This window comes from Carcharodon carcharias, chromosome 10 (assembly GCF_017639515.1).
Source record: "Carcharodon carcharias isolate sCarCar2 chromosome 10, sCarCar2.pri, whole genome shotgun sequence".
NCBI classification, from domain to species: domain Eukaryota; kingdom Metazoa; phylum Chordata; class Chondrichthyes; order Lamniformes; family Lamnidae; genus Carcharodon; species Carcharodon carcharias.
This window is the reverse complement of record NC_054476.1, coordinates 136,024,320-136,051,811: the sequence shown is the minus strand read 5'-3', so window position 1 is coordinate 136,051,811 and position 27,492 is coordinate 136,024,320. Positions and strand designations below refer to the sequence as shown.

The 27,492-nt window shown below is 43.5% G+C and overlaps 1 protein-coding gene across 10 annotated transcripts in view; it reads right to left on the bottom strand.

The window, feature by feature from the left end:
• Positions 1–27,492, bottom strand: part of gtf2ird1 (GTF2I repeat domain containing 1) — a 198,028-nt gene that overhangs the window by 30,967 nt on the left and 139,569 nt on the right. For 6 of the 10 annotated variants that reach the window (XM_041198276.1, XM_041198275.1, XM_041198280.1 and 3 more), the window contains 7 exons: positions 27,228–27,283; positions 15,583–15,651; positions 11,460–11,552; positions 9,924–10,007; positions 6,482–6,665; positions 4,643–4,671; positions 2,206–2,355 (listed from right to left, as the gene is read on the bottom strand). In XM_041198276.1, coding sequence (XP_041054210.1) covers positions 2,206–2,355; positions 4,643–4,671; positions 6,482–6,665; positions 9,924–10,007; positions 11,460–11,552; positions 15,583–15,651; positions 27,228–27,283 — 665 coding nt within the window. Of the gene's footprint in view, positions 1–2,205; positions 2,385–4,642; positions 4,672–6,481; positions 6,666–9,923; positions 10,008–11,459; positions 11,553–15,582; positions 15,652–27,227; positions 27,284–27,492 lie in introns of all 10 variants that reach the window. The other 4 variants (XR_005944285.1, XM_041198278.1, XM_041198279.1 and 1 more) reach the window with 4 other exon arrangements.

The window sequence follows — 27,492 nt, the reverse complement described above, 5'->3', positions numbered from 1 at the left end:
AAGGCTCATGAAGGTCAGAGAAGGTACGTAGAACTATCAAGCTGTGAAGCTATTTAAATCACCAGCCCTTTAAAAATGTAAAATAAACAGACAGCCTGTGTCAGAGAGAGTTGAAATAAATCTGTTCTGGAAGTTACAAAGGCTGTTTGTTGACATCACCCCAAGGGCTATCATAGTATAATTATTAACGTTTACCTGCTTTCCACAATCTACAATTATCTGAGCAGCAGGTCCTAAGTTCAGAGTTTGATTGACAGCTGGAAGAGGTTATTAAAGTATTAACTGTCTTTGGTGTTGGGTTATGACTAAAAGTCTGCTTGTTGCTCTACAGGATTAAGTACTTGCAGGGTTTTAAAAGTGTTGAATGGGCTTTCATGAATGGGAGAGGTTTTTTTTAACTATAATAAAGGCTGCAATAGATATTTAGATCTTTATTTTATTTCATCTCAACATGCCTTCTGATGTCTTCCCATGGTGGATATGAATAGAGGATGCAATGGCAAAAGGTTGCGGGTGGAGGGAATGGGTTGGTATTAAATTTGCATTGGGCTATAAGGGGCTAGGGGGTGGGTGGGCATGAGTTGGCATGGGGCATAGAAGAGACCATTGGGGCTGGGTGGAAGGCATTGGTGGGTATGGAGGATATGAGGAGCCATTGAAGTGGGTGGGGGCATGAGTTGGCATGTATGGTTGGGAGATGACTGGGCATGTGGGATGGGGGGTGGAGGGCCTAATCTTTAACAAAACAGCTGGGACTAAGTCCCAAAGAAATGAGGTGGGCCTTTTGAAAAGCCCACCTTGGTACTCAGCAGCCCCTGTGGCTGCCTCCGATCTGCATCCAGGGGCGCTGGGTCTGACTCCATCCCACAGCTGCCGCCTGGAGTGAAAATCAAGTCTGGTGGGGCAGTTTCTCCCGAGGCACATGTGATGAGCCGAGAAATTTCCTGTTACGCACTGTCTGCATTGGCGGCAAGAATCTGGCCATCAAATCAAAGAAGTTTTAAGGAGTGTCTTGAATGAGGAAAGAGGTAGAGAAGCGGAGAGATTTGGGGAGAAAATTCTAGAACTTAGGGTCTTAGCAACTGAAGGCATGGTTGCCAATGGTGGAATGATTAAAATTGGGGATGCTTGAGAAGTCAGAACTGATGGCGTGTGGATATCTCAAAGGGTTGAGAGGCTGGAGGAGATTACAGAGGCAGGAAGAGGTGAGGCATGGAGGGGGTTTGAAAACATGGATGAGAACTTTTAAATTGAGCCATTGCTTAACCTAAAGCCAACGTAGGTCAACGATGACATGGGCGATAGGTAAACAGGTCTTGGTGTGAGTTAGGACATGGGCAGAGATGTTGTGCAGCATTTCTTCAATTTAATCCTCTTTCTTCCTTCTGACTTCTTTCTCATCCCATACACTCTGCTTGATAAGCTGCAGATACTTTCACACCCTACTACTTTCCCTCTGCTCTCCTTCACACCACACGTTTACCTTTGTCCATCTCTTTCATTTGAGCCCTGAGGATGTGCCAGTTGAGGAAAAGCAGAGAAGTCTTGCTCAGGAAGAAGCACTGTCACTCAACCCAATTCTCACAACCAGCTCAGATAGTGGCTGACTCTGTAGGCTAGTTTTGAGACAGTGTCCACACACGGTGATTTACTGAACATGGGCTTGCAGGAGCTAGGGCAGGGAGACAGGGCAGCATGGGTGCCAGTTCACCAGAGGGCAAGGCTGCATACCCGTTCCGCTGCAGAGGACTTGGACAGGGGGCCCAGGCTATCAGAGAAGACTGATGGAGATCTACTAGGAAATGCTAAATGCGCTGGGCAGTCTGTCAAAAAAGCTTGCAGGGCAATCTCCTGGATCATGGAAAAGCCCAGCTTGAACTTGTCTCAAGGCTTTGAACAAAGCATGGAGGTAATTCTATCCAGTAAAGACCAAGTTGTCAGCTCCATTAATACCACAGTGGCAGCCACCATGTTGCTGACAGCTCCGACAACTTCCTTGGCAGATCTGAGATGCTTGCCCTTGTCTTACTTGGAATGGAGGAAAGAATAAAGGACTTCAATATTTATTGTGCGTTTCACAACTAGGGCATTCCAAAATGTTTGACAGCCAATTAAGTACTTTTAAAACGTCGTCACTGTTGGGATGCAGGAGAACAGTTCAGACAGTTTTGATGAAGTGTCATAGATCTGAAAGTGTGACCCTACCTTCTTCTTTTCGTTGAGGGTTTCCAGCATTTTCTGTTTTTATTTCAGATTTCCAGCTGTATTTTGGCTTCTGAGGATCTTGAAATTCTTTTGGTGGGATACAGGCAGCCAGCGGCACTGGGTGAGGATAGGGTTGATGAGTGTGCAGGCCTTGTGGGAAACGCAGAGTTGTGGATTAGCTGAATGCGTAGAGGGTGGAAGCAGAGAGGCCAATGAGGAGGGCTTTAGAGAAATCAATCTTCAAGATGAAGACGGCATGGGCCTGTAATGTGGTCCATTACATAGGTCGTTCTGAAGGGCTAGAACCTTGCACTATTGGACACAGTGGCCTGCTCAATGCCCAATGTGCACTGTGTCTGGCAATGTGGCCTGGAAGCACGTTAAGCATTTCGAGCCCATAGGCATAGTGTGTGCAAGGCTGATTAACGACCTTTCATGCAAATTAGAAAAAACTCTGTAGACCCTTCACTAGCTTTTTAAACAGAGCTCCCTGAAGCAGCTTTTTTATATCAAAAAAACAAATTGCAGCCATTGCCTGCTGCTTATTTTTCAACTTTAAAAATGCTGCAGAGCTTGGAGTTGTTTCTTAGCCTGTCAGTAAGCACAAAAGGGCTTTAGTCTCTTTAATCATCTCCTTAAAGCTTTTTCCATCTGCCACATGGATCTCTTGGCCCGGCTATCCATTCTGTGATCCGTGCATGGGCATTGCTCTGTTTTTACAAGATTAAGGAGGAGGTGGATGGAGTAGGAATCTCGAAGGTGGTGGTGGTGGAAGCAGCCCAGAGGTGGTGTTGGTGCTGAGGAGAAGGCTCCAGGGGAGCATGCCACCAGGTTAATTGGCATCTTCTGTGCTGACTTAGGATTCATCCTTTTGTTGCCTGTTCGTGCAGTTACTTTGTAACTGGAAATACTGGAAGACGCTTCCATGCGGTGACAACAAATCCCTGAGGAAGCTATCACAGAACTGGGGTCAGTCCTGTAGCCACACTGACAAGGCACATCCAGGTCAGGGACGTGTCAGTAACTGTCAGGGTAATCTTTGAACTCTGAATTCACAGCCACATCAGACAAGTTTCCAACCACAGTTGCCATTTTTGCATGAGCTACTCAAACCCTCCATTTTCCCAAACAATACAACATGGCCCTTCAGTATAATTCTGATCGAGAACCAGGTGACATATCTATCCAATCACTGGTCAATCAGCTAGAATGGGGAGAAAGGCTAATACATACAGTTACTTTAGCCCCTGAACCATTCAATTTACTAGTTATTGCTACAAGCACCATATAACCTGATCAAATAAACAACTTTGGCCATTGCCCATGGTCTTAAATTGTGACCATGAATATAGCAGCTTTCCTCTCCAGCTAGCCCATACTGCCTCTTCTCAAATCAGATGCTGAGGCACATTGCGATTCTAATTATACCAAGTATTATTGGCCCTAACAGTGTGGAGCAAGCATGTTCAGTGTGTTCACCCCTGGATTTCCCCCTTGTGAGGATATATTTGGTACGTTTTCTAATTTCTGTGTTCTGTTTCTTAAGTATTTCCTCAGGGAGAGGGTGATGCGAGGTGGTTTAGCCACTCAATATCTCTAGGGACGGAAGTGGTCCGGTACCTTCATTCCTTCATTTGCCAGGTCGGTAGATAACCCTGCAACTACAAGTGCTACAGGTTTTGAGGTGGTAGCTGCTTTAATCTAAACCTTCTTTGCATTCCTTAGAGCAAGGCAGTGAACTGTTGCACATGTGGAAACAGGAGAGACATCTCCTTTACCCATGCCTGCCCCTGCCATTCTTCGGTTGCTGGGCTCGCTCAGCATTGCACACAGGCACAGTCCACATTACTGGCAATGAGAGACAGTATTCCACTGCCCAGTGGAGCATTGTTTATAATACCGCTAGAGAAACATACTGGGGGTTTCTTTATTTGAGTTTTACTTTTGACCATCTTGAATCATTAAAGAATTTGCTCACACTGATCAGGGTTCCAGCCCACATTCCTGTCTATGTTGACAGAGGCAAGTAATAAGTGACTCAGATATGCTGCCAGCTCTCTCCCTCTTATGTCTCATCAGTCAGAAGGTAAATTTTATCAATTTGTCCACCCAACGGAAATCTTCACCCAGCAGGAGTGTACATTGGGAATTTGTAAATCCCTCTTTGCTCAGTGTTTCTGGGAGGAGTCCTACTTGTTCTAGGTCTTGTCTGTACCAAAGAAGGAGAAGTAGCAGCATATCTGATCCTCCAATCACCTGCCAGGGTGCCATTCCTGAACACCAATGGTATGTCTTTACCATAGTCCCTCAGAATTGGGGGTAAAATGCCCACTTGGCAGCTTTATGGATTTACTACTACCATGCAAGTTTAAAGTAAAAATACAAGAGAAGTGTTTAATGCTATGAAGTTGTTATTTATGTGTAAAAATACCCTTACCAGGTTTGGGGATGAGTCCTTGGAAAGGCCTGTAAAATGACAAAAGCATACAAATTTTAGAAGATTGCAAAACCATTCATTAGAATATCATGTTACTAGGCCTGTGATGTTCCCCAATGTACATAAGAACATAAGAAATATGAGCAGGAGTAGGCCATTCAGCCTGGTCTGCCATTCAATAAGATTATAGCTGATCTTCATCCTCAGCTCCACCTTCTTGCACTACATCCATATTATCCCTTGATTTCCTTAGACTATCTTAGCCTCTATTACGAAGGAATTGAGTGTAAGGTCATCTTACTGCAATTATATAGAGCCCTGGAATATTGTGTACAGTTTTGGCCTTCTTACCTAAGGAAGGATATACTTGTCCAAGGGGGAGTGAAATGAAGATTCACCAGACTGATTCCTGGGATGAAGGAATTGTCCAGTGAGGAGAGATTGAGGAGACTAGGTTTATATTCCCTGGATGCTAGATCTCAATGAATGTCAGAACAGGTCAAGGGATTAAATAGCCTCCTCCTGTTGGAGGCATTGGAGGGTTCAGGTTCATTATAAGCAACACCACAACTGGATAAGGCCACAAAAGCTAATGCTAAGAGTACGAAATATAAAAGTCAGAAAGTAATGGCGCGTCTGCAAAATCTTAATAAGACTGTGGTTGGAATACGCTGGCCTGAATTTTTCCTGTGTCGTGCGGGCTCAGCAGGAGCGGTCATGGAGCCGACTGCTGCCTGCGATCAGCTCTGCACCGCCATTTTACGCGTGCGGAACAATTAAGGTCCGCCTAGTGTAATACGCGAGTGGTACCGTTGAGCGCTACCTGTGTGGGTGGAGGGAGGAGGGAGAGTTGGGTCCAGCATTCTTTCGCGCATGTGCGTGAAGGAGCATTTCCATGTCACATGAGATGGGACATGTTTTATTTTTCAGGAAAAGTTTTAATTTAATTCATAAAAGCTTTAGGAAACCTCATCCCGCTCATGGGTGAGATTTCCTAAAAAGCATAAAGGCTGCTTGGCCTTTTCACCTGCCCGTCAACTGTTAGGTTGGATGGGCAGCGTAACGTTCATGTTAATTACCTGTTTAATGGCCTTAATCGGCCTATCAATTATCGGCGCACGCCCGCAGAACAAAACATCGCGAGACAGCACGATGATGTCGGGACGCATGCCCGATGTCATCACACGTCATTTTACATTCCGGTGTGTTGGGCCCACCCCTGTACGCCAAAAGTAAAATCCTGGTCTGTGTATGGTTTTGGTCTCTACACTATGGGAAGGATGTTAAAACAATGGAGAAAGTGCAATGCAGATTCTCTAGGATGCTGCCTGGTACAGGGAAATACAGATAGGGAAAAAGACTTGAAAGAATGGGGCTGTCTTTGTTAGAACAGAGGAGATTATGGGGTAATTTGATAGAGGTGTCAAAGTGATGAAGGAATGGGGCAGAGTAGATAGAAACAGATTTGAGAAGCTAGACTGAGGGGACACAGATGTAAGATAAAATGGGAGAGATCTAGCACAGGAAGAAATTTTACATGAGTGTTGTGAGGCTGTAGATTATACTACTGCAATTAATGTCTGAAGCAGAGACAATGTCAGCAATTAAGAATAGGCACTCAATACTTTTATTCGAGATTTAACTTCTGAGTTCATTCAATTGGCTGGTTAATCATAGCTCCCTTGTTTTTACCCAGTTATTTACAGCTCCTATTTCTTGGTTACTTTCAGCTCTGGTTTTTACCTGGTTATTTACTGCTCCTCAGTCATCATTACCTTGTTAGTTAGAGTACATGTGTTGCCATTATCTGGTTATTTACAGCTTCCTTGTTCTGGTTACCTGGTTATGGTGAACTTGATTTTGTCAGCCACGGCCAAGATTCTCTCCAAATTCTGGGATCCAAACGTGCAGGGTTTTCGGAATGGAATGCCAGGTGGAAGCCCTTCAATTATAACCGAGCCAGGATTGCTTTTTATGCGTTTATATGGAACTTGAACAGGGTATTTTATACCTAAAGCTTCACCTGTAAATGATAAGAAGTGAGGCAATAACACTAACATCTCTCCAATTTTTACAGCGTGTACAAATCAACATAAAGAAGGGATGGCACGGGCTAGTGGGGCAAGACATTCCTTTTATTCTTTTATGGGATGTGGGCGTCGCTGGCTGGGCCAGCATTTATTGCCCATCCCTAACTGCCCTTGAGACGGTGGTGGTGAGCTGCCTTCCTGAACCGCTGCAGTCTATATGGTGTAGGTACACCCGCAGTGCTGTTAGGGAGGGAGTTCTAGGGTTTTGACCCAGCAACAGCGAAGGAATGGCGATATATTTCCAATTCAGGATGGTGGGTGACTTTGAGGTGAACTTCCAGGTGGTGGTTTTTACATGCATTTGCTGCCCATGTCCTTCTAGGTGGTAGAGGTCGTGGGTTTGCAAGGTGCTGCCGAAGGAGCCTTGACAAGTTGCTGCAATGAATCTTGTAGTTTATACACACTACTGCAACTGTACATCAGTAGTGGAGGGAATGAATGTTGTCACACATGGTAAGTTACCAAACTTAGCTGCCATGTTGAAGGAAGCACAGAGCAACAGTTTGACAATTCTCTACAACACAATCAGATCAACACTCAACAGGCCGAAAAAAATTCAATACATCTTTAAACTTATCAGAGCTGAGGCAAACTAGCTTTATGTTCATGTTAGAATTAGTTAATAGTTCTACTACAAAGTAAATATTAACTTAGAGCAGTCTTAATCAAGGGAATATGATTTAGAACACTACTGAGAAACCCTTTTAAACATGAGCTTATAAATGATTGCTGCAATAATAGTTTGTAGGTGCTTAATATGCTATGACATTCCTGTCCATTGTTTCAGCAGAAACATTGAGTAGGAATTGCACTTTGCCGTGTCTCTTTTACACGTAAAGCTGCTGCGGCATTTACATTACAACAGCGACCATTCTTCAAAACTACTTTGTCGGCTGTAGAACCGTTTAGAATATCCTCAGATTGTGAAAGGCGCTATATAAATGCAAAATCTTTCTTTCCCTTTACTTCCTTTAGGTGAATCTGAATCCCAGCCAACAGGGGCAAGGCAGAAATTTGTCCCAAATCAAAGTTGACTTTTGGTCAATTATATCTCCAGGTATTTTCTGCAATGGGTCAACAAAAAGGTGCGATGGAGTTAAAACTCTCAAGGGAATATGATGGTGTGTAAGGTGGCTCATGCACAAGTAGAACCTTGTATAGTATAACCCACGTGCTGTTTGACTAGGTTTTTGGACACAACGCTTAATATCTCCCTTCATATCATGGCATCCATCTTTTGATTGTGCACCTGTAGTGCTGTAGGATATCTTTCTGCATTAAAGGTGCTATATAAATGCAAGCTGTTGTTGTTTCCCCCTTGCACCAAGTAATGAACACCAAAAAATAAATTCTACTCTCCCACTGCCCTTTGACCTCAATTTTAGCCCCCACTCCAGCAGGAGGGAGAGGGATTAAAGTGTCAAAATCGTGCAACTCAGTCCCATTGATTTGCAGCTATGAACAGGCCATGGTGTTCTTATTTAAGATTAATCCACCAACGAAGCAACAGTGCTGAGCGCAATCCTTTCCAAACCCCCAGATTCATGAACTTCAAACAATGTAAAAACAACTCGTGAATTTAAGAACGGAGAGGACTGGGACACACAAGTGTCTAGCTGCAGCTTGGAGTACCCTGGTCTAAACTAAGCATTTGGAGTTTGGACATTAATTTTGTTTTTTGCACTGCCTAGGGAATTAGCTTGACGAGGAGAAAGTTTCTAGGGACCTGTTATCACCCTAGGATTTCTGAATGCTCATTCAATATGTCCTGGCTTTTTTTAAAATTAGTTCACGGGGCATCTGCATCGCTGGCTGGGCCAGCATTTATTGCCCATCCCTAGTTGCCCTTGAGAAAGTGGTGTGCTGCCTTCTTGAACTGCTACAGTGCATGAACTGTAGGAACACCCACAGTGCTGTTAGGAAGGGAGTTCCACGATTTTGACCCAGCGACAGCGAAGGAACGAAGATGTGGTTCCAAGTCAGGATGGTGTGACCTGGAAGGGAACTTCCAGGTGGTGGTGTTCCCAAGCATTACATGCTGCCCTTGTCCTTCTAGGTGGTAGAGGTTGTGGGTTTGGAAGGTGCTATCAAAAGTGCTTTGGTGAGTTTCTGCAGCGCATCTTGTAGATAGCACACACTGCTGCCACTGTGCATTAGTGCTGGAGCGAGTGAATGTTGAAGATAGTGGATGGGGTGCCAATCAAGTTGGCTGCTTTGACCTGAATGGAGTCCAGCTTCTTGAGTGTTGTTGGAGCTGCACCCCTCCAGTCAAAGAGTATTCCATCACACTCCTGACTTGTGCCTTGTAGATAGTGGACAGGCTTTGGGGAGTCAAGTGATGAGTTACTTGCTGCAGAATTCTCAGCCTCTGTCCTGCTCTTGTAGCCATGGTATTTATATGGCTAGTCCAGTTCAGTTTCTGGTCAATGGTAACCCCCCCAGATGTTGATAGTGGGGGATTCAGCAATGGTAATGCCACTGAATGGCAAGGGGAGATGGATGATTCTCTCTTTTTGGAGATGGTCATTGCCTTGTGTGGCATCAATGTTACTTGCCACTTATCAGCCCAAGCTTGAATATTGGCCAGATCTTGCTGTATATGAACAGAGACTGCTTCGGTATCTGGAGAGTCGCAAATGGTACTGAACATTGTGCAATCACCAGACTTCTGACCTTATGATGGAAGGAAGGTCATTGATGAAGCAGCTGAAGATGGTTGGGCCTAGGACACTACCCTGAGGAACTCCTGCAGTGATGTCCTGGAACTGAGATGATTGACCTCCAATAACCACAACCATCTTCCTTTGTTTTAGGCATGGCTTCAACCAATGGAGAGCTTTCCCCCTGAACTCCAATTGACTTCTGGTTTGCTAGGGTTCACATTTGAATGAGGATGGAAGGGCATTCCTCACTGTCAGCCTCTTTTTTGGTGTTGACCGGCTTTGTCTAGGGAAGATTGAAGGAAATTGGTGCAATGGCTGCTCCCATGGGCTGGAATATTTGTACAGAGTCTAGGGACAGGCCAAAGACTTTAAATTTAAATATAAACCCTAACTGTCACTTCCCTGCTCCACCGCCCTGGAAACATCCACTCACGCCAACACCAGTAACATCAATGATAAAATTTCTGCTGACTAGATTGCAGTCTTATATTCTAAGCATAGACACCATTGCAGAGCAACTGAAATTACCATATTTGCGATTGAACAGGTCCTGCACTTGCTCCCGTAGATTATTGGCAATGTCCACTCTTGTGAGCTTTGCATCATAATTTTCTGCAAAATAGAAAAATTTGAGAACTAGAGTTGGGCTCCGTAGGATACAGAATCCAAAACTTGGGTGCACACAATGGACAGGCATCCAACTTTTACATAAGTCACCTCACAAGATCCCAGAACATATGTCAGACTGATTATAGGCTTGTGTATTATCTGGACTTAATGGAGAATGTAGGGTTGCTAGTCTTTGCACCACCCCAGACTGAGTGGTCATAGGCCCAGTGCACAAGATTTTGATAAAACAATTGGCAGGAGGTTAATCGCTTATTGTTTTTGCAGGCAATTTATTTTCAGAGATAGGGAGCCTTAATTGCCACCAGCCCCTAACAATAATATTGGAATTAAGGGTATTTCAAACTGCCTTCACCAGCATCCTACACACTCCATTGACTTTCACTTCAAACACATCCCTTCATAATGGATGGGGTTTTATTCCCAAACGAGCAAGGCTCCAATGATGTTGTTATTCTCAATCATGTTATGTGGTTAATTTTCAGAAATGACTACACTAACCTGCCTGGCCAACATCGTCCAGCATTCACTTTAGGCATCAAAAATCCTGAATACTCAGTGGTTTCAGACGTTGGGTTGTAATCAGGACACTCAGGCTGCATATGAGTCCCACTTAAATCCCAAGAATGTAACATTCCCCCAAAGTACTCTCCTCTGCAGGCATTCCTGGACCAAACACTATTTCCACAACAAAAACAGAATTACCTGGAAAAACTCAGCAGGTCTGGCAGCATCGACGGAGAAGAAAAGAGTTGACGTTTCGAGTCCTCATGACCCTTCGACAGAACTTGAGTTCTATTTCCACAGCCCATTGTAGTGTCAGTGGATTCCTCCACTGTGTCACCCAAGCGTTGGTCGAGTGCCATTTTGATTGAAACTAAAATTAAATGTCCTTGTGCTAAAATAACACATGGTTTCGAGCTGTGGATATGAGACCAATTGATTGATTTGAACCTGTACCAAACCCAATTCACACATGGCCTACACAGTCATTAGCAAACCTACCAACTGCCCATATTTAGTGGGGATGTGAGAGATTCTGATCTCCCACCCTGCTACCTCAGGTTTGCAACCTCACACTTGTGTGCACTGTCCCATTTCTCCTGCTTTGATATCAAACTGGGAACTCAATGGAGCTTCAGCTATTCCCATATCCAATATTCCATTGAAAACTGTCTATTAAGTCTCAAGGGCCTACATTTAATTAAACTTTGGTGGTTCCACAGCAGACATTCTATTGGTGCTTTTAATGAATCTGTGAATACAAGCTCCTTTCAATTAAAAAAGCCCAGCCCTTGTTTCTGTTGAACAGCAGTAATATCTGTCTACAGAGAGGGGGAAATGGGTGGAATTCAGCTTGGACTTGCAATCCATCTTATGCACTCTCACTGAGCGACTGTATCAGATAACCTTAAAATATGGATAGCTCTTACTTACCTGGGATCGTCACTTCAATGATGTTGAGGGAATTGTTTGATTTATTTCCATCTGAATTTGTCAGGTGCTTTACTGTGGTTTTATCTGGTGTTTCTGGCATAATAAAGAAAAAACGACATTAGATTTGAAGGCAACATGGCGTGACTGGTGAATTATTAAGTGTCCTTTCCCCCTCCCCCAATAAACTCTCACTTCATTCTTTTCTTATCATCCTTTTCTTATACTGTCACTTATGTTAGCTTTTATGATGCATTTAAGGGGAAGCTAGATAAGTACACTGAATCAGAATTGTTACAGCACAGAAGGTGGCCTTATGGCTCATCATGTTCATGCATTTTTCCTCATCTCCCCTCCAATCCTTCTACCAATCCCTTTAAACCTATACCCCCGGTCACTGACCTCTCTGCTAAAGTAAATAGGCACTTCCATTCCATTCCATCCAGCGCCCTCACAACCTTGTACACTTCAATCAAATCTCCCCTCAGCCTCCTCTGTTCCAAGGAGGCCAACCCCAGCCTATCCAATATTTCCTCATAGCTGCAATTTTCCAACATCCTCATAAATTTCTTCTGTACCCTCTTTAGTGCAATTACATTCTTTCTGTAATGAGGTGACCAGAACTGCACCCAGTACTCAGGTTGTGGCCTAACTAGTGTTTTATATAGCTCCAGTACAACCTCCCTGCTCTTATAATCTGTGCCCCGGCTAATAAAGGAAATGATTCCATATGCCTTCTTAACCACCTTATCAACCTGTGTTGCTACCTTCAGGGATCTGTAGACAAGAGGGAGAAGAAAAATAGAAAAATATACTGTTGGGTTAGATCAAGAAGAATGCATACTCCAGCATAGATCTGTTGGGCTGAATGGCTGTTTCTGTTCTGTACATTCTATGTCTTAGGGGATTATGACACAGTCATTCAACCCCTTTGCTTCAGTAACACATTAATGGACCCTGAAAACCTGGAACTCTGATTCTTCAAACAGTTTGAGCAGAGTCAGGCTGGGAGCTAGGTTACAGATGTTGGCGTTAAAATAGCAAACAGCACTTATCAGATTTTCTGATTTTCATGTACCTCACTGAGAACAATGTGGACCCTGTTACTTGGGTGACTTTCAGAACATGTGTCAGCTGATAATCAGAAGGCCCTGAGAATGCAAACATGCAGTAAGCTTGATCATTTTATGCACCTTTTTGAAGTGCTGCAAATATCTATATCATAATTCATATTTTAGAACATAACTTTTTAAGAATTAAAGTGCTAAATGTAAGATAAAAGAAACATCCGTTCTAGAAACTTTTTTTTTTAATTCGTTCTTGGGATGTGGACATTGCCGGCTAGGCCAGCATTTATTGCCCATGCCTAATTGCCCTTGAGAACTCAGTGGCTTGCTGGGCCATTTCAGAGGGCATTTAAGAATCAACTAGATTGCTGTGGGTCTGGAGTCATATGTGGGCCAGACTGGCAGATTTACATTCCTAAAGGACATTAATGAACCACATGAGCTTTTACAACAATCAGCAATAGTTTCAAAGTGATCATTAGATTTTTAATTCCAGATTTTTTTATTGAATTCAAATATCACCATCTGCCAGGTGAACCCAGATTCCCAGAGCAGTACCCTGGGTCTCTGGACCACTAGTCCAGTGACAATACCACCACGCCACTGCATCTCAAGTGAATGTGAATCAAACAAGCTTGGACTTAATTACAGTTGCAAGCTAACCTATGTTTATTTTCAAGGTTAGAGAGTTAAAAATGTAAATGCTGGGCAATGGATGACCCATTTCTAGACCTCTTGGTAGAGCCAGAGCGTCCATCGTTATCTCCATAAAAGCTAGCAATTCTAGTAAATAGAGCTGTAAAACTCCATTAGAGATAGAAATTATTCCTATGGGCTGCAAAATCAAAGAGTTGTGTTGAGGTAAAAATAATTTGTTTGCAGTCCTGCTTGAACATCCCAAATCATGCCATGTTGTCATGGAGATGGACTGTGGGATTAGTAGCTTTCTTTGTTTAATTTATGTGTGTGTGTTTGCTGACAGAAGCAAGCAGTTCAGTTTGGGAACTGACAGCGGCAGTTGCAGCTTTGGTCTTGTGTAGGCTACAACTCACTGAGTTGGGATAGCCAAAGGAAATGAATGTTAGTCAGGCCTGCACTTAAGCAGAAAAAATGCTAACTTTATCTTCACTGAGAAGAATATGGACAGGGGTTCAAGCTCAGTGAGGAATTAAGAAGCTAAAAGATTTGCCTCGTTTGAAGCTAGAGAAAGAAATCTACAGTAATTTCCACAAACTCTTGTGGTAGATAGCAGTCAACAGAATTAGTTTGGAAGGCTGTGAAAAGGCAGTTGTATATCTGCTAGCAGCAGGACAAGGACCTGAGGAGTCCACAGTTATGAGGTCTTTAAGGAAAGATTGGAGGATCACTTAGTCAAAAACTAATGAAAACTATAAATCTTGCATCTTGGAAAATAGCTGGGACATGGAGGAGAATTAAAGTCCTGGGGGCTGTGGCATACCTTTGGGCTGATCCCTAAAGCAGTGAATGAACCTTTAGGATTTTGTAAGATAAGGGTACTCTTGGGGGGGGTTTGGTGGGGGTGGGGGGGTGCTGAATTAACAAGTAGAACTGAGTTTATGGCATAAGTCTTTATAAACTATAACATTGTTAGTAGTGCTTGCTTTGTTTAATTCTTTTTATATACAATAAAGTTTGTTTTTGTATAAAAACTTGAAATCTTGTGGTGTAGTTCTGTCAATCACAGTGTTCAGGTTTCTCTTTAAATGTTAATGTTCTTGAATAGCATCATAATAATAGTTTCATAGTAACCATAATAATAATAATAATAGCTTCCTTTATATTCTGATTTGTGAAAACAATGTGCTTATTTTGACCCTGTGTACAAAAGTAATTTTAAAAGATCTTCCAATATTTGTCGTATGTTGTGTGTGGTCCCTTTCAGGAAGTGATTTGGTCTATTTGCTGTTCCTGAAGTAGTTTAGCCTACTGAACTTCTGAATGAACTGAGATGATCTGGTGGCATCTTGTTAATTGGGTGTTAGTGAAGTTCTGCTCATATCTATAGCTGTGCCCAAGAGATTTCCTGCAGGAATGGGGCACTTTGTTCATTTCAGCTGCATTGAGTAGAAAACAAGAGATTTCAATTACAATCAATTGGTTTTATTTTGATACATAAATAATTAGCAGCTCTTTTAAATTGGCTAAATGGAGTGGCTTTCTGGCTGTGGTTACAAAGCTGTATCAAAATGTATATAACTAGCTTATTCCTAAAATAATGGACAATGGGAATGAGAGACTGTCATGAAGCAAGTCAAGGGGTCCTATTTGTTTCTACATAGAAAATGTATAGTGGGAGTGATTACATGCCGAAATCCTCCGATGGTTTATGGACAGTGTAGAGTGGATTTTTGGGAGAGGATTACTGGCTAGAATCCAATCAAGGAATTCCGATGGTATTAAAATGTCATGAACAGTTACAGAAAATAATCAATAAGGCCAATGGAATGCTGATCTTTCTATCTAGATGACTAGAATCCAAGCAGGTAAAAGTCATGCTTCATCTGTACAAAGCCCTGGTTACACCACACCTGGAGTGCTGCGAACAGTTCTGGGCCCCTCATTTTAGGAAGGATATGAAGGCCTTATAGGGAGTGCAGCATAGGTTTGCCAGAATGATTCCTGGACTCCAAGGTTTAAATTACAAGGACAGATTACACAAATTAAGTTTGTATTCCCTGGAAGTTAGAAGGTTAAGAGAAAGATTTGATCAAAATGTTCACAATATTAAGGGGAACAGATAGGCTAGGTGGAGAGAAATGATTTATGTTGGTTAGAGAGTCATGGACTAGGGACATAGTCTAAAAATGAGGGCCAGATTTTTCTGGAGAGAAATTAGGAAACACTTCTTCATCCAAAGGGCAATTGATGGTGAATATGAAAACTGAAGTTTGGTGATAGGTTATCATTGTCTCATTGAATGGTGGAACAAGCCCAAAGGACTAAATAGCCTATTCCTGTTTCTAGATGATTAAAATATATATGGATACTTGGGGAGAGGATTATTCTTCTTGTCCAACTATGAACTGCATTGCACTGACCTGTCTGGATCTGCCTCTTCAGCTGTGTTGCTTCATCTTTTAGGCAATCATGGGATTCTTGTGTTGCTGCTAGAATAAACACAATGATGGTTAAGGCGATCCTAAAATTCTAATGTCTTCAACCATCAGTCCTTAGGGTTGCCAACTGTGATTAAATGTATACCCAGAGGTTTCATCACATGCCATCCCCCCACCACCACACCATCCCCCTCCCCCCTACCCCCACCGCCTCCCCCCCCAACCATTAGTCTGCCAACACATCCATCCTTGTGACGCACTGCCTTCTTGCACCAATTGGAAAGCAAAAAGACTCATTACCCAATTGGATGATGCTTGACTGTCAACCAAACAGCCTTTTAGCCCATTTTCAATATTTTTATGTCTGGTAAAGAGAAATGTTCAAAGATAATGACAAAAAATAAAATCTTTTATAATGTCCCAATGATTTTTCTCCAGGATTGCACACAGCAGTGCTTTGGAGATTGATCTTCAATTCCTGGAGACTCCAGGCCAATCCTGGAGGATTGGCGACCCTATCAGTCCTACTTTTCCATTTGAGTGGCACAGCAATGCTAGGCTAATAAGGGAGAGCTTTTCCACTCAATCACTCTACCTAGAATTTCTCAGTCAGGTACAGCACAGCATATACAGCACTCTCAACATCTCCTTGACTTATAGCACTCAGCCCAAAAGCTCTACCCTTGTTGGGTTGCCCACCATCTATCCTTGAAATTTTCCCAAATGAAATTAAAGGGCACTTGTACAAGGACTCCTGTCAAGCTGAGACAAGTTGGAGCCGGGTTAGTCACTGTATTCAGGATGGCAATAAAGGAGCTCATTAACCAATCTGTTCAGACTGGAGATAAGGTTTTGTCTTTACTTGGCAAATCATTCTTGCACATCAGATTTAGGGGACTAGATATAATGAAGCAAACTGCGGCCTCTTTCTGAAGTGTTATGAAGGTATAATAATTTTCATAATATTTATCTGGTTAATTGTAAAGTAGTTTTATGAGGGTTGTAAAAACAAAAACAAAAAACTGCGGATGCTGGAAATCCAAAACAAAAACAGAATTACCTGGAAAAACTCAGTTGGTCTGGCAGCATCGGCGGAGAAGAAAAGAGTTGACGTTTCGAGTCCTCATGACCCTTCAACAGAACTGAGGTCATGAGGACTCGAAACGTCAACTCTTTTCTTCTCCGCCGATGCTGCCAGACCTGCTGAGTTTTTCCAGGTAATTCTGTTTATGAGGGTTGTGTTGTGTGTGTGTGATTTAAGTACATTTTGTAGCCAAGTGGACTGCAAGTTATAATTATCAAAAGTAAGGTGTGGAAGTGTCTTTAGTATGCGAATGAGTAAACATGGTTGAGGTTTTAGCATTAAGATAAAAGCAAAAAACTGCGAATGCTGGAAATCCAAAACAAAAACAAAAATAGAAATAAAAATACCTGGAAAAACTCAGCATGTCTGACAGCATCTGCAGAGAGGAATACAGTTAATGTTTTGAGTCCATATGACTCTTCAACAGAACTAAGGAAAAATAGAAGAGAGGTGAAATATAAGCTGGGTTAAGGGGGAGGGGAAGAGGTAGAGCTGGATAGAGGGCCAGTGATACGTGGAGATTGCCAAAAGATGTCATAGACAAAAGGACAAAGAGGTGTTGACAGTGGTGATATTAGCTAAGAAATGTGCTAATAGGTGACATTAAGGGTAGAAAACAGGACAAGCAAGGTACAGATAGCCCTAGTGGGGCTGGGGTGGGGGGAAGGGATCGAAATAGGCTAAAAGGTAGAGATAAAACAATGGATGGAAATACATGTAAAAATAATGGAAATAGGTGGGGAAAAAATCTATATAAATTATTGGGAAAAAAGGGGGATGGAAAGGGGGTGGGGATGAAAGAGAGTTCATGATCTAAAATTGTTGAACTCAATATTCAGTCTGGAAGGCTGTAAAGTGCCTAGTTGGAAGGTGAGGTGCTGTTCCTCCAGTGTGTGTTGGGTGGGGGGGGTGGCAGTTGAAGGGAAGATGTGTTTGGTTGTGGCATCGTGCAGGAGTTGGCAGAAATGGCGGAGGATGATCACCAAACATATCTTCCCTTCACACCCCCACCCGGTGGCATTCCGCAGGGATCATTCCCTCTGGGACACCCTGGTCCACTCCTCCATCACCCCCTACACCTCAACTCCCTCCCACAGCACCTTCCCATGCAACTGCAGAAGGTGCAACACCTGCCCCTTTACTTCCCCCCTCCTCACCGTCCAAGGGCCCAAACACTCCTTTCAAGTGAAGCAGCATTTCACTTGCACTTCCCTCCAATTTATTCTATTGCATTCGCTGCTCCCAATGCGGTTTCCTCTACATTGGAGAGACCAAACGCAGACTGGGTGACTGCTTTGCAGAACACCTTCAGTCTGTCCGCAAGCATTACCCAGACCTCCCTATCGCTTGCCATTTCAACACACCACCCTGCTCTCATACCCACATGTCTATCCTTGACCTGCTACAATGTTCCAGTGAAGCTCAACACAAACTGGAGGAACAGCACCTCATCTTCCGACTAGGCACTTTACAGCCTTCTGGATTGAATATTGAGTTCAACAACTTTAGATCATGAACTCTCTCCTCCATCCCCACCCCCTTTCTGATCCCCCTTTTTTCCAATAATTTATATAGATTTTTCTTTTCCTACCTATTTCCCTTATTTTTAAATGTATTTCCATCCATTGTTTTATCTCTATCTTTTAGCCTATTTCAAATCCCTTCCCCTCACCCCACCCCCCTCTAGGGCTATCTGTACCTTGCTCGTCTTGCTTTCTACCCTTAATGTCACCTATTAGCTCATTTCTTAGCTAATATCACCACCGTCAACACCTCTTTGTCCTTTTGTCTATGACATCTTTTGGCAATCTCCACCTATCACTGGCTCTCTATCCCGTTCTACCTGTTCCAGCCGCCCTTAACCCAGTTTATATTTTACCTCTCTTCTATTTTTCCTTAATTCTGTTAAAGAGTCATACAGACTTGAAACGTTAACTGTGTTCCTCTCCGCAGATGCTATCAGACATGCTGAATTTTTCCAGGTATTTTTATTTTTGTTTTTGTTGAGGTTTTAGCATGTAAGGTGTAAAGGAAATTTACAATTTTAGATAGATGAAGGGGGATTTGAATTTCAAACAGGTTAATGAGAATAGTAGCAACATGAAAAGATTTGTATTATAAGAAAGGTAAAATTCCAAAGACATAGGGAAAGAATGGAATTTACATATTAAAAAAGCTGAGACATATATAAATGAGAATGAGACTGTGTGTCGGGGGAGGTGTTGTAAGATCTAACAGAGGTGTGGGAAGCCTTCAGTATTTGTGCATAAACCTGCTCTACAGAAGCTGAAACTGGAGAAAGCCACTTTGAATTCCACTGTCCAGGACATTGTGTTGATTTGCTAGATCTGTTTAAAACCTAAAATCTATTTTTGGACCATTGCCTTAAAGGGGGTGTAGCTAGGAGTCAGGTAAATTAGGGATTTTAGGAGTTCTTATAGTAGTAATTTGTAGATCTATGTATGTGCTTGAAACCTTCTCTTTTGTTAATAAATATTTTAATTTTAGTTTTTTAACAAATCTCTAAGGTCTTGGTGGACTTACTACTACTGAATTCAGTGCACACATCTCAAAATAAATACAAAACCGTTCTGATAGCAGGGTCAAGTTTCCTTCGTGGATTTGGTCCACCTGCCACACATCATCTGCCATGTCATAACAGAAGGCAATTTCGTGCTCCCTCCGCCTTGCTCCTCTCTCTGCAATTTCAAAAGACCTTTGTCCTTAATCCTCTTTTAACACTGCCTGCCCCTTCACTCCATTCTCTTCCCTTCTGCTTGGTGCCCATTACATCCTTTGGTCCCTAAAGCACTTTGGAGCACTACAGGGGAGAAAACTGTTTCTAGGGAATGCTCCTGTTATTATCTATCAGCAGATTCCTCAAGTCCCTTCTACCTCATCACTACATCCTCTATCTGTGCGATAATGTTTGGCTGAGAGAGTATTCCAAAGCTGAAGTGCTACAAGAAGTCTACAAATTGAAACAGACAAATTTGTCATCATGACAGCCTTGAGGTCATGTTAGAGCTAAACTATTTGCAGTTGTGCTACATAAAGTATAGTGACTACCACTTCTCACAGCAGAGAATCATTGTTTGTCTGACTGCTACTGGTGAGACAGATGAGATATGTGGTGATATTTCACTCATGTGATTGAATGACTTTTGGAATGCAGTTCACACACAAATCAAAAAAGTTCAGCACTGATGACTACAGGATTTCACACCTCTGCTGCTTGGTTTACAGCTTAAGCTCAGTCATGTGACTGGAAGGGAAAGGCCAAAGCTACCAGCAGCATGAAAAGCACTGGAGGGTGGATAGCATGGATACCAGGGTTCGATTTCTGGATTCACAATCTCACTGTATCCTCTGTGCTTGAATGGTTATTCTCTAAACCTACTTACTTCAGCTAATTGCTTCTGATTGAATATTGACACTTTGAAGTTGGCTGCATTCACTTCTGGGCCATTTCCACAAATGTTTATATTTTTCATTAAATGAGCTCCAATCCAAAGCAGTTTTGAAACCTCTTTACTTCCTCCATATTAGAGTCTGGTGCAGTTTGACTCGTTCAAATAAGTGGAAGTATGAAGCAGACATTGTGGAGGAAGATTTGCTCAAAGCCATATGGCAGCAACAAAGTAATGATAACCGGTGATGGTATCACCTTTGCCTGTGTCGGAATCCCTATTCTCCATTGTTTGGCAGGATATATCTATTTTTATCTTCCACTATATAGCTTGAGTTTCCATGTATGTGTTTTGGCTGATGCTTTGGGCCTATGCCCATCACTTCTATTGCCACTTTTCTCTTCCCCTTTTGCCTACATTTTTTAAATTCATTCATGGGGTGTGGGCTTCGCTGGCTGGGCCACATTTATTGTCCATCCCTAGTTGCCCTTGAGGGTGGTGGTGAGTTGCTTTCTTGAACCACTGCAATCCATGTGATGTAGGTACACCCACAGTGCTATTAGGAAGGGAGTACCAGGATCTTGACCCAGCAACAGTGAAGGAATGACGGTTTATTTCCAAGTCAGGATGGAGGGGAACTTCCAGGTGGTGGTGTTTCCATGTATCTGCTGCCCTTGTCCTTCTAGATGGTAGTGGTCATGGGTTTGGAAGGTGCTGCCGAAGAAGCCTTGGTGAATTCCTGCAATATACCTTGTAGATGGTACAAACTGTTGCTACTCTGCATCAGTGGTTGAGGGAGTGAATGTTTGCAGATGTGGTAAAATGGGTTGCTTTGTCCTGGACGGTGTCAAGCTTCAACAGTATTGTGGGAGCTGCACTCATCCAAGCAAGTGGAGAGTATTCCATCACACTCCTGACTTGTGCCTTGTAGGTGGTGGACAGGCTTTGGGCAGTCAGGAGGTGAGTTACTCATTGCAGAACTCCTAGCCCCTGATCTGCTCTTGTAGTCACAGTATTTATATGGCTAGTCCCATTCAATTTCTGGTCAATGGTAACCCTCAGGGTGTTGATAGTGGTGTATTCAGTGATGGTAATGCCACTGAACACCAAGGGATGACGATTGGATTCTCTCTTGTTGGAGATGGTCATTGCCTGACACTTGTGTGGTGTGAATGTTACTTGCCACTTGTCAGCCCAAGCCTGGATATTGTCCAGGTCTTGCTGCATTTGAACAAGGACAGCGAACATCCCCACTTCTGACCTTACGATGGAAGGAAGGTCATTGATGAAATAGTTAAAGATGGCTGGGCCAAGGACACTACCCGAGGAGCTCCTGCAGTGATGTCCTGGAGCTGAGATGACTGACCGCCGACAACCACAACCATCTTCCTTTTTGTTAGGTATGACTCCAACCATCAGAGAGTTTTCCCCTGATTCCCATTGACCCCGGTTTTGCTAGGGCTCCTTGATGCCACACTCGGTCAAATGTTGCCTTGGTGTCAAGGGCAGTCACTCTCACCTTACACCGGGAGTTCAGCTCTTTTGTCCATGTTTGTACCAAGGCTGTAATGAGGTCAGGAGCTGAGTGGCCCTGGCGGAATCCAAACTGGGCGACATTGAGTGTTGATGCTGTACTGGAACAGACTGGCTAGGGATGCGACAAGTTCTGGTGCACTAGTCTTCAGTACTGTTGCCGGAATATTGTCAGGGCCCATAGCCTTTTCAATGTCCGGTGCTTTCAGCTGTTTCTTGGTATCACGTGGAGTGAATCGAATTGGCTGAAGACTGGCAACTGTGATGCTGGGGTTCTCCGGAGGAGGCCGAGATGGATCATCCACTTGGCACTTCTGGCTGAAGATTGTAGCAAATGCTTCAGCCTTATCTTTTGCACTGATGTGCTGGGCTCCTCCATCAGTGAGGATGGGGATATTTGTGGAGCCTCCTCCTCCAGCGAGTTGTTTAATTGTCCACCACCATTCATGGCTGGACATGGCAGGACTGCAGAGCTTAGATCTGATCCGTTGGTTGTGGGATCGCTTAACCCTGTCTATCACTTGCTGCTTATGCTGTTTAGCATGCAAGTAGTCCTGTGTTATAGCTTCACCAGGTTGAGGTATTTTTTTTAGGTATTCCTGGTGCTGCTCCTGGCATGATCTCCTGCACTCTTCATTGAGCCAGGGTTGATCCCCTGGCTTGATGGTAATGGTAGAGTGGGGGATATGCTGGGCCATGAGGTTACAGATTGTGTTCGAGTACATTTCTGCTGCTGTTGATGGCCCACAGTGCCTCATGGATGCCCAGTTTTGAGTTGCTACATCTGTTCGAAATCTATCCCATTTACCACTGTGGTAGTGCCACACAACACGATGGAGGGTATTCCTCAATGTGAAGGCGAGGCTTCATCTCCACTCAGTGGTAACTCTTAATGATATTGTCATGGACAGATGCATCTACGGCTGGCAGGTCAGTGAGGATGAGGTCAAGTATGCTTTGCCCTCTTGTTGGCTCCCTCACCACCTGCCGCAGACCCAATCTAGCAGCTATGTCATTTAGGACTCAGTCAGTAGTGGTGCTACCGAGCCACTCTTGGTAATGGACATTGAAGTCCCCCACCCAGAGTACATTCTGCGTCCTTGCCACCCTCAGTGGTGTTTAACATGGAGCAGCACTGATTCATCAGCTGAGGGAGGCTGGTAGGTGATAATCAACAGGAGGTTTCCTTGCTCATGTTTGACCTGTTGCCATGAGACTTCACAGGGCACAGAGTCAATGTTGAGAACTCCCAGGGCAACTTCCTCCTGACTGTGATATCACTGTGCAGCCACCTCTGCTGGGTCTGAGATTTTGGTGGGACAGGAAATACCCAGGGATGGTGATGGTGGTGTCTGGGACATTATCTGTAAGCTATGATTCCATGAGGATGACTATGTCAGGCTGTGGCTTGACTAGTCTGTGAGACAGCTCTCCCCATTTTGACATGAGCCCCCAGATGTTAGCAAGGACGATTTTGCAGGGTCAACAGGGCTGAGTTTGCCGTTGTCACTTCCAGTGCCTAATTCGATGCCAGGTGGTCCATCCAGTTTCATTCTTTATTGACTTTCTAGTGGTTTTACTCAACTGAGTGGCTTGCTAGGCCATTTCACAGGGCATTTAAGAGTCAACCACATTGCTGTGGGTCTGGAGTCACATGTAGGCCAGACCAGGTAAGGACGACAAATTTCCTTCCCTAAAGGACACTAGTGAACCAGATGGATTTTTACAACAATTGACAATGGTTACATGGTCATCATTAGACTTTTAATTCCAGATTTTAAAAAAATTGAATTCAAATTCCACCAACTGACATGGCGAGATTTGAACCCAGGTCTCCAGAGCGTTACCCTAGGTCTCTGGACTAAAAGTCTAGCGACAATATAACTATGCCAATACCTCCCCCAATTTACTCTTTCAATTCAATTTACTCTTTCAATTCAATTTACTCTCCCAGGCACCCCTCTCTCCTGTCACTATGTCCCATTTCACCTTCTCCTCTCTCGGGTGCTCTGCCCTCCCAAATCCCTACCCCAACCCATCAAGTACCCCCTGACCTTCCTATTGCCATCTGTGTCTTTGACCCCCCCTCTTTAATAAGCCTACATCTTCCCTTAGTGCCCAGCTTGGCATTCTCTGAAGGGCTCCTCACCAGCAGAACCTCAACTTTTCCGTCCTACTTTCTCATCCGCCTTCCCACTCAGCTGCTTCTAATTTTTCCTCCTCCTTTCCCATTCCACTCACCCCTCCCAGCACTAAACTCATAGACTACAGTGGATGTGCCATCTTTGCCCCTCTCCACATCTCCCTGCAAATCTGTTCACCTGTGAACATTAATGCCATTAATCAGCTCACAGTGGATGACATCAAGATCTCGACAGAAATCTGGCAGAGGGGTGATGACATCTTCCCCTAAATTAAGCCTCTCCACCTGGGTCTACTTTCTACCCCTCCCCCCATGAAGACCCTCGAGGTGGCAATGTGGCTCTGATCACCGAATGACATCTTGTTCTGTCCCCTTACTTCTTTGGCATTTTGTGCTTTCAGCATCTCATCTTGTTCCATCATCTCAAATGACGCTGTTACTCCTATTGTGTCAATCACCGATAAATCTCTGATCCCTTCCTTCCAAGAGCTCTCCATCCAGATTCCTCCCTCTCCCCCCTAATCCTAATTCCTTTTGTATATCTGCCCTGGAGACAGGCACTCTCCAAATTTACTTACAACTGCACTTTCAAAATGCCAATTCTCCAGCTTTTGGCCACTATTCACCATGACATTTCTGTAGATATTGATGTCCTGAACCACACCCTCACTTCTACCTTCTGATGTCCAGTCCCCAGTAAAACCATTACTCTCTCCCGCCTTGGTCATTCCCCTGCTAAGAACCTCAGCTTTAATCCCTTAAACCCTAGGGGCAGCTGAATTAGCCACTCTCTGTCAGATCTGGCTGGATCACATATAGGAGTTTGGGTCCTGCCGTCCTCTGCTCACTGTTCTAGGATCACCCTGGAATGCAAAAGATAACCTCGAGGCTTCTATTCTCCATTACAAACAATCTTCTTAAACCCCTTTTCCTGCCTTCTCCACCTTCACCTCCAACAAGTTCAAGGAGCTCATGGATTTCCTTGTCACTAAGATTCAGACCATCCAATCAGAGGGCTCTGACATTTTTCTCCCTTCCACTAGCCCAAACATCCCCCAGGGTTCGGACCTGCCCTAGCCTTCAGCTCACATGTTTCTAGAGTTTTCCTCTAACCTCCCATAATAAAAGAAAAAGGTACATTTATATAACGCCTTTCACAACTTCAGGACATCCCAATGTGCTCTACCATACCTTCTCCAAGCTCATCTTGTCCATGAGACCCACTTCATCAACCCTATTCCCACCAAACTGCTAACTATCCAATTTTCTTTCCTGGCCCCTTGTTAGCAGATATTATTAACAGTTCCCTTTCCCCAAGTTCTGATGCCTTTATCACATGTCTCCTCAAAAATACACTTTCAACTCCTCCATCCTAATAAACCACTGCCTCATCTCCAACCTTCCTTTCTTCTCCAAAGTCCTTCACTGTATTAGTGCCTCCCAAATCCACGCCCAGCTTCCCCATAGGTCTATTTTTGAATCCCCTCAATCAGGTTTCAACCTTGTCACGGTACTCAAATGGCTTTAATCAAAGTCACAAATGACGTCCTATGTGGTAGTGACCTTGATAAATCTCACCCTCCTTGCCCTGTCTACAGGCTTTGACAGTTGACCACACCATCCTCCTCCTATGCCTCACCATCACAGTCCAGCTGTGTAGGACTACATTCGATGTTGCAGTTACATCTATCTAATTGTAGCCAGGGAATCACCAGCAATGGTTTCTCCTTCCACTTCCACATCTTTACTGCTGGTGTTCCACAGAATCTATCCTTAGCGCCTCTCATCCCCCACCTACATGTAGCCCCTCAGCAACATATTCAGAAAAATACAGCATCAGTTTCCACATGTACATTGATGACACTCAGGTCTGCCTCATCACCACCTCTCTCTCCGCCTCCATTATCTTTAAATTATCACACTGCGTATCCAACATCCAGTGCTCGGATGAGCAGGAAGTTTTTTCAATTAAATACTGAGAAGCCTGAAGCCATTGTCTTTGGTCCCCATCACAAACTCCACCCATTAGCTCCGACTCCATTCCTGTCCCTGGCAATTGTCAGAGAATGAGCCAGATTGTTCACAACCTGGGTGCCATATTGGACTCTGGAAGAAGCTTCTGTATACTCTTCATCACGGGGACTGCCTAATTCCACCTCCATAACATCACCTGACACTGCCCTGCCTCAGCCCATCTGCTGCTGAAATGCTCATCCTTCACTATTCAAATATTGTCCTGGCCAAACTCCCAGCTTCCACCCTTTTTAAACTTGATCTTATCTAAACCTTTGTTGTCCACATCCTAACTTTTACCAAGTCCTGTTTGCCCAAGACTCCTCGCTGACTTATGTTGGTTCCCCGGTCTGGCAACACCTCAATTTTAAAATTTGCTTCCTTGCTGTGAAATCCCCCCCATGCCACCAGCCCCTCTATTTCTGGCCTCTTGACCATCCCAGATTTTAATCGCTCCATTGGTGACCGTGTCTTCAACTGTCAAGGCCCTAAGTTCTGCAATTCCCTCTACAAACCTCTCTGCCTCTCTCATTAATACCTATCCCTTTGTCCAAGCTTTTGGCCAGCTGCCCTAATACCTCCTTACGTAGCTTATTGTCAAATTCATTTGGTAACACTCCTTTGGAGCACCTTGGGGTTTGTCACTGCCTTAAAACAGCTCCTCTGCAAGTTATTTTTCATATCATTTATAGAGGGCATACCACCATCCAGTGGTGGACATGAGAATAGCAGGTGCTACAGTGACTCAATGGACTGGGCCTGGGACATAGTGTCATACCATCTCTATGTATATGTTAGATATACACATGGGTGTGATTTTATAAATCTCTTCGTTAAAGTTTTTTAATCATCAATAATTAGGGTCTCACCGCATTTCTAACTTTACTTCCTCGATCCAATATTCAAATCTGAAACACTGCAGCAGCAAGATTAAAAGATCCTCAATTTCTTATCATTCAATGTTAAACAAAAATAGACAGAAAAATCTCTTCTATGCAAATTACTACTCATTAGGAGCACAGTACTGGGCTCAGTTAGGGCAGAGTCTCTTGCCAGTCAGGTAGGCAGTTTGTGTATTGTAAAGTGTGAATATGGATATTAATCTGTGATGCCAGCACAACTAAAGCAGAAACAGAAGCATAAAAAGGGGAAGAAAAGTTAGAAAAGAAATGTAAAGAAAGAAATCTGCTTTGAAATCTGAACATTCAGTATTTAAAGGGATAGCGCAGAAACAAGGCAGGCTTCTCTAACTGAAGGGGATGAGTGAACCGGTTGGATTTTTACAATTCCCATAGCTTCGTGGTCACTCCTACTGATACTAAATTTTTACTTCCAGTATTGTTTTTAAACAAAATTCTGAATTCAAATTCTGCAAATGCCAGATTGGGATCTGATGTGTTGCTACTTCTTGTGTGATACAGTATACTACAATCTCCTTTCTTACCCACTGTATTCTTTTTCTCCTTACATGATTCTTGACCTTCAAGCAGGAGCTGTGGCCTGTAAATGTAACATTAGCACATTAATGAGGGACTTAAGTTGCATCAAATAAAAAACGTCCTAGTGGTTTCAAAATAAAAGAAAAGCATTAACAGAAGAAATCCCTCCACAAAAGGCCCTGAAACAGGAGAATGGTCTTCAAATTACAACATGGTGAACCAATGAGCTCTGAAGAAGAGTCATACGGACTCGAAACATTAATTCAGTTT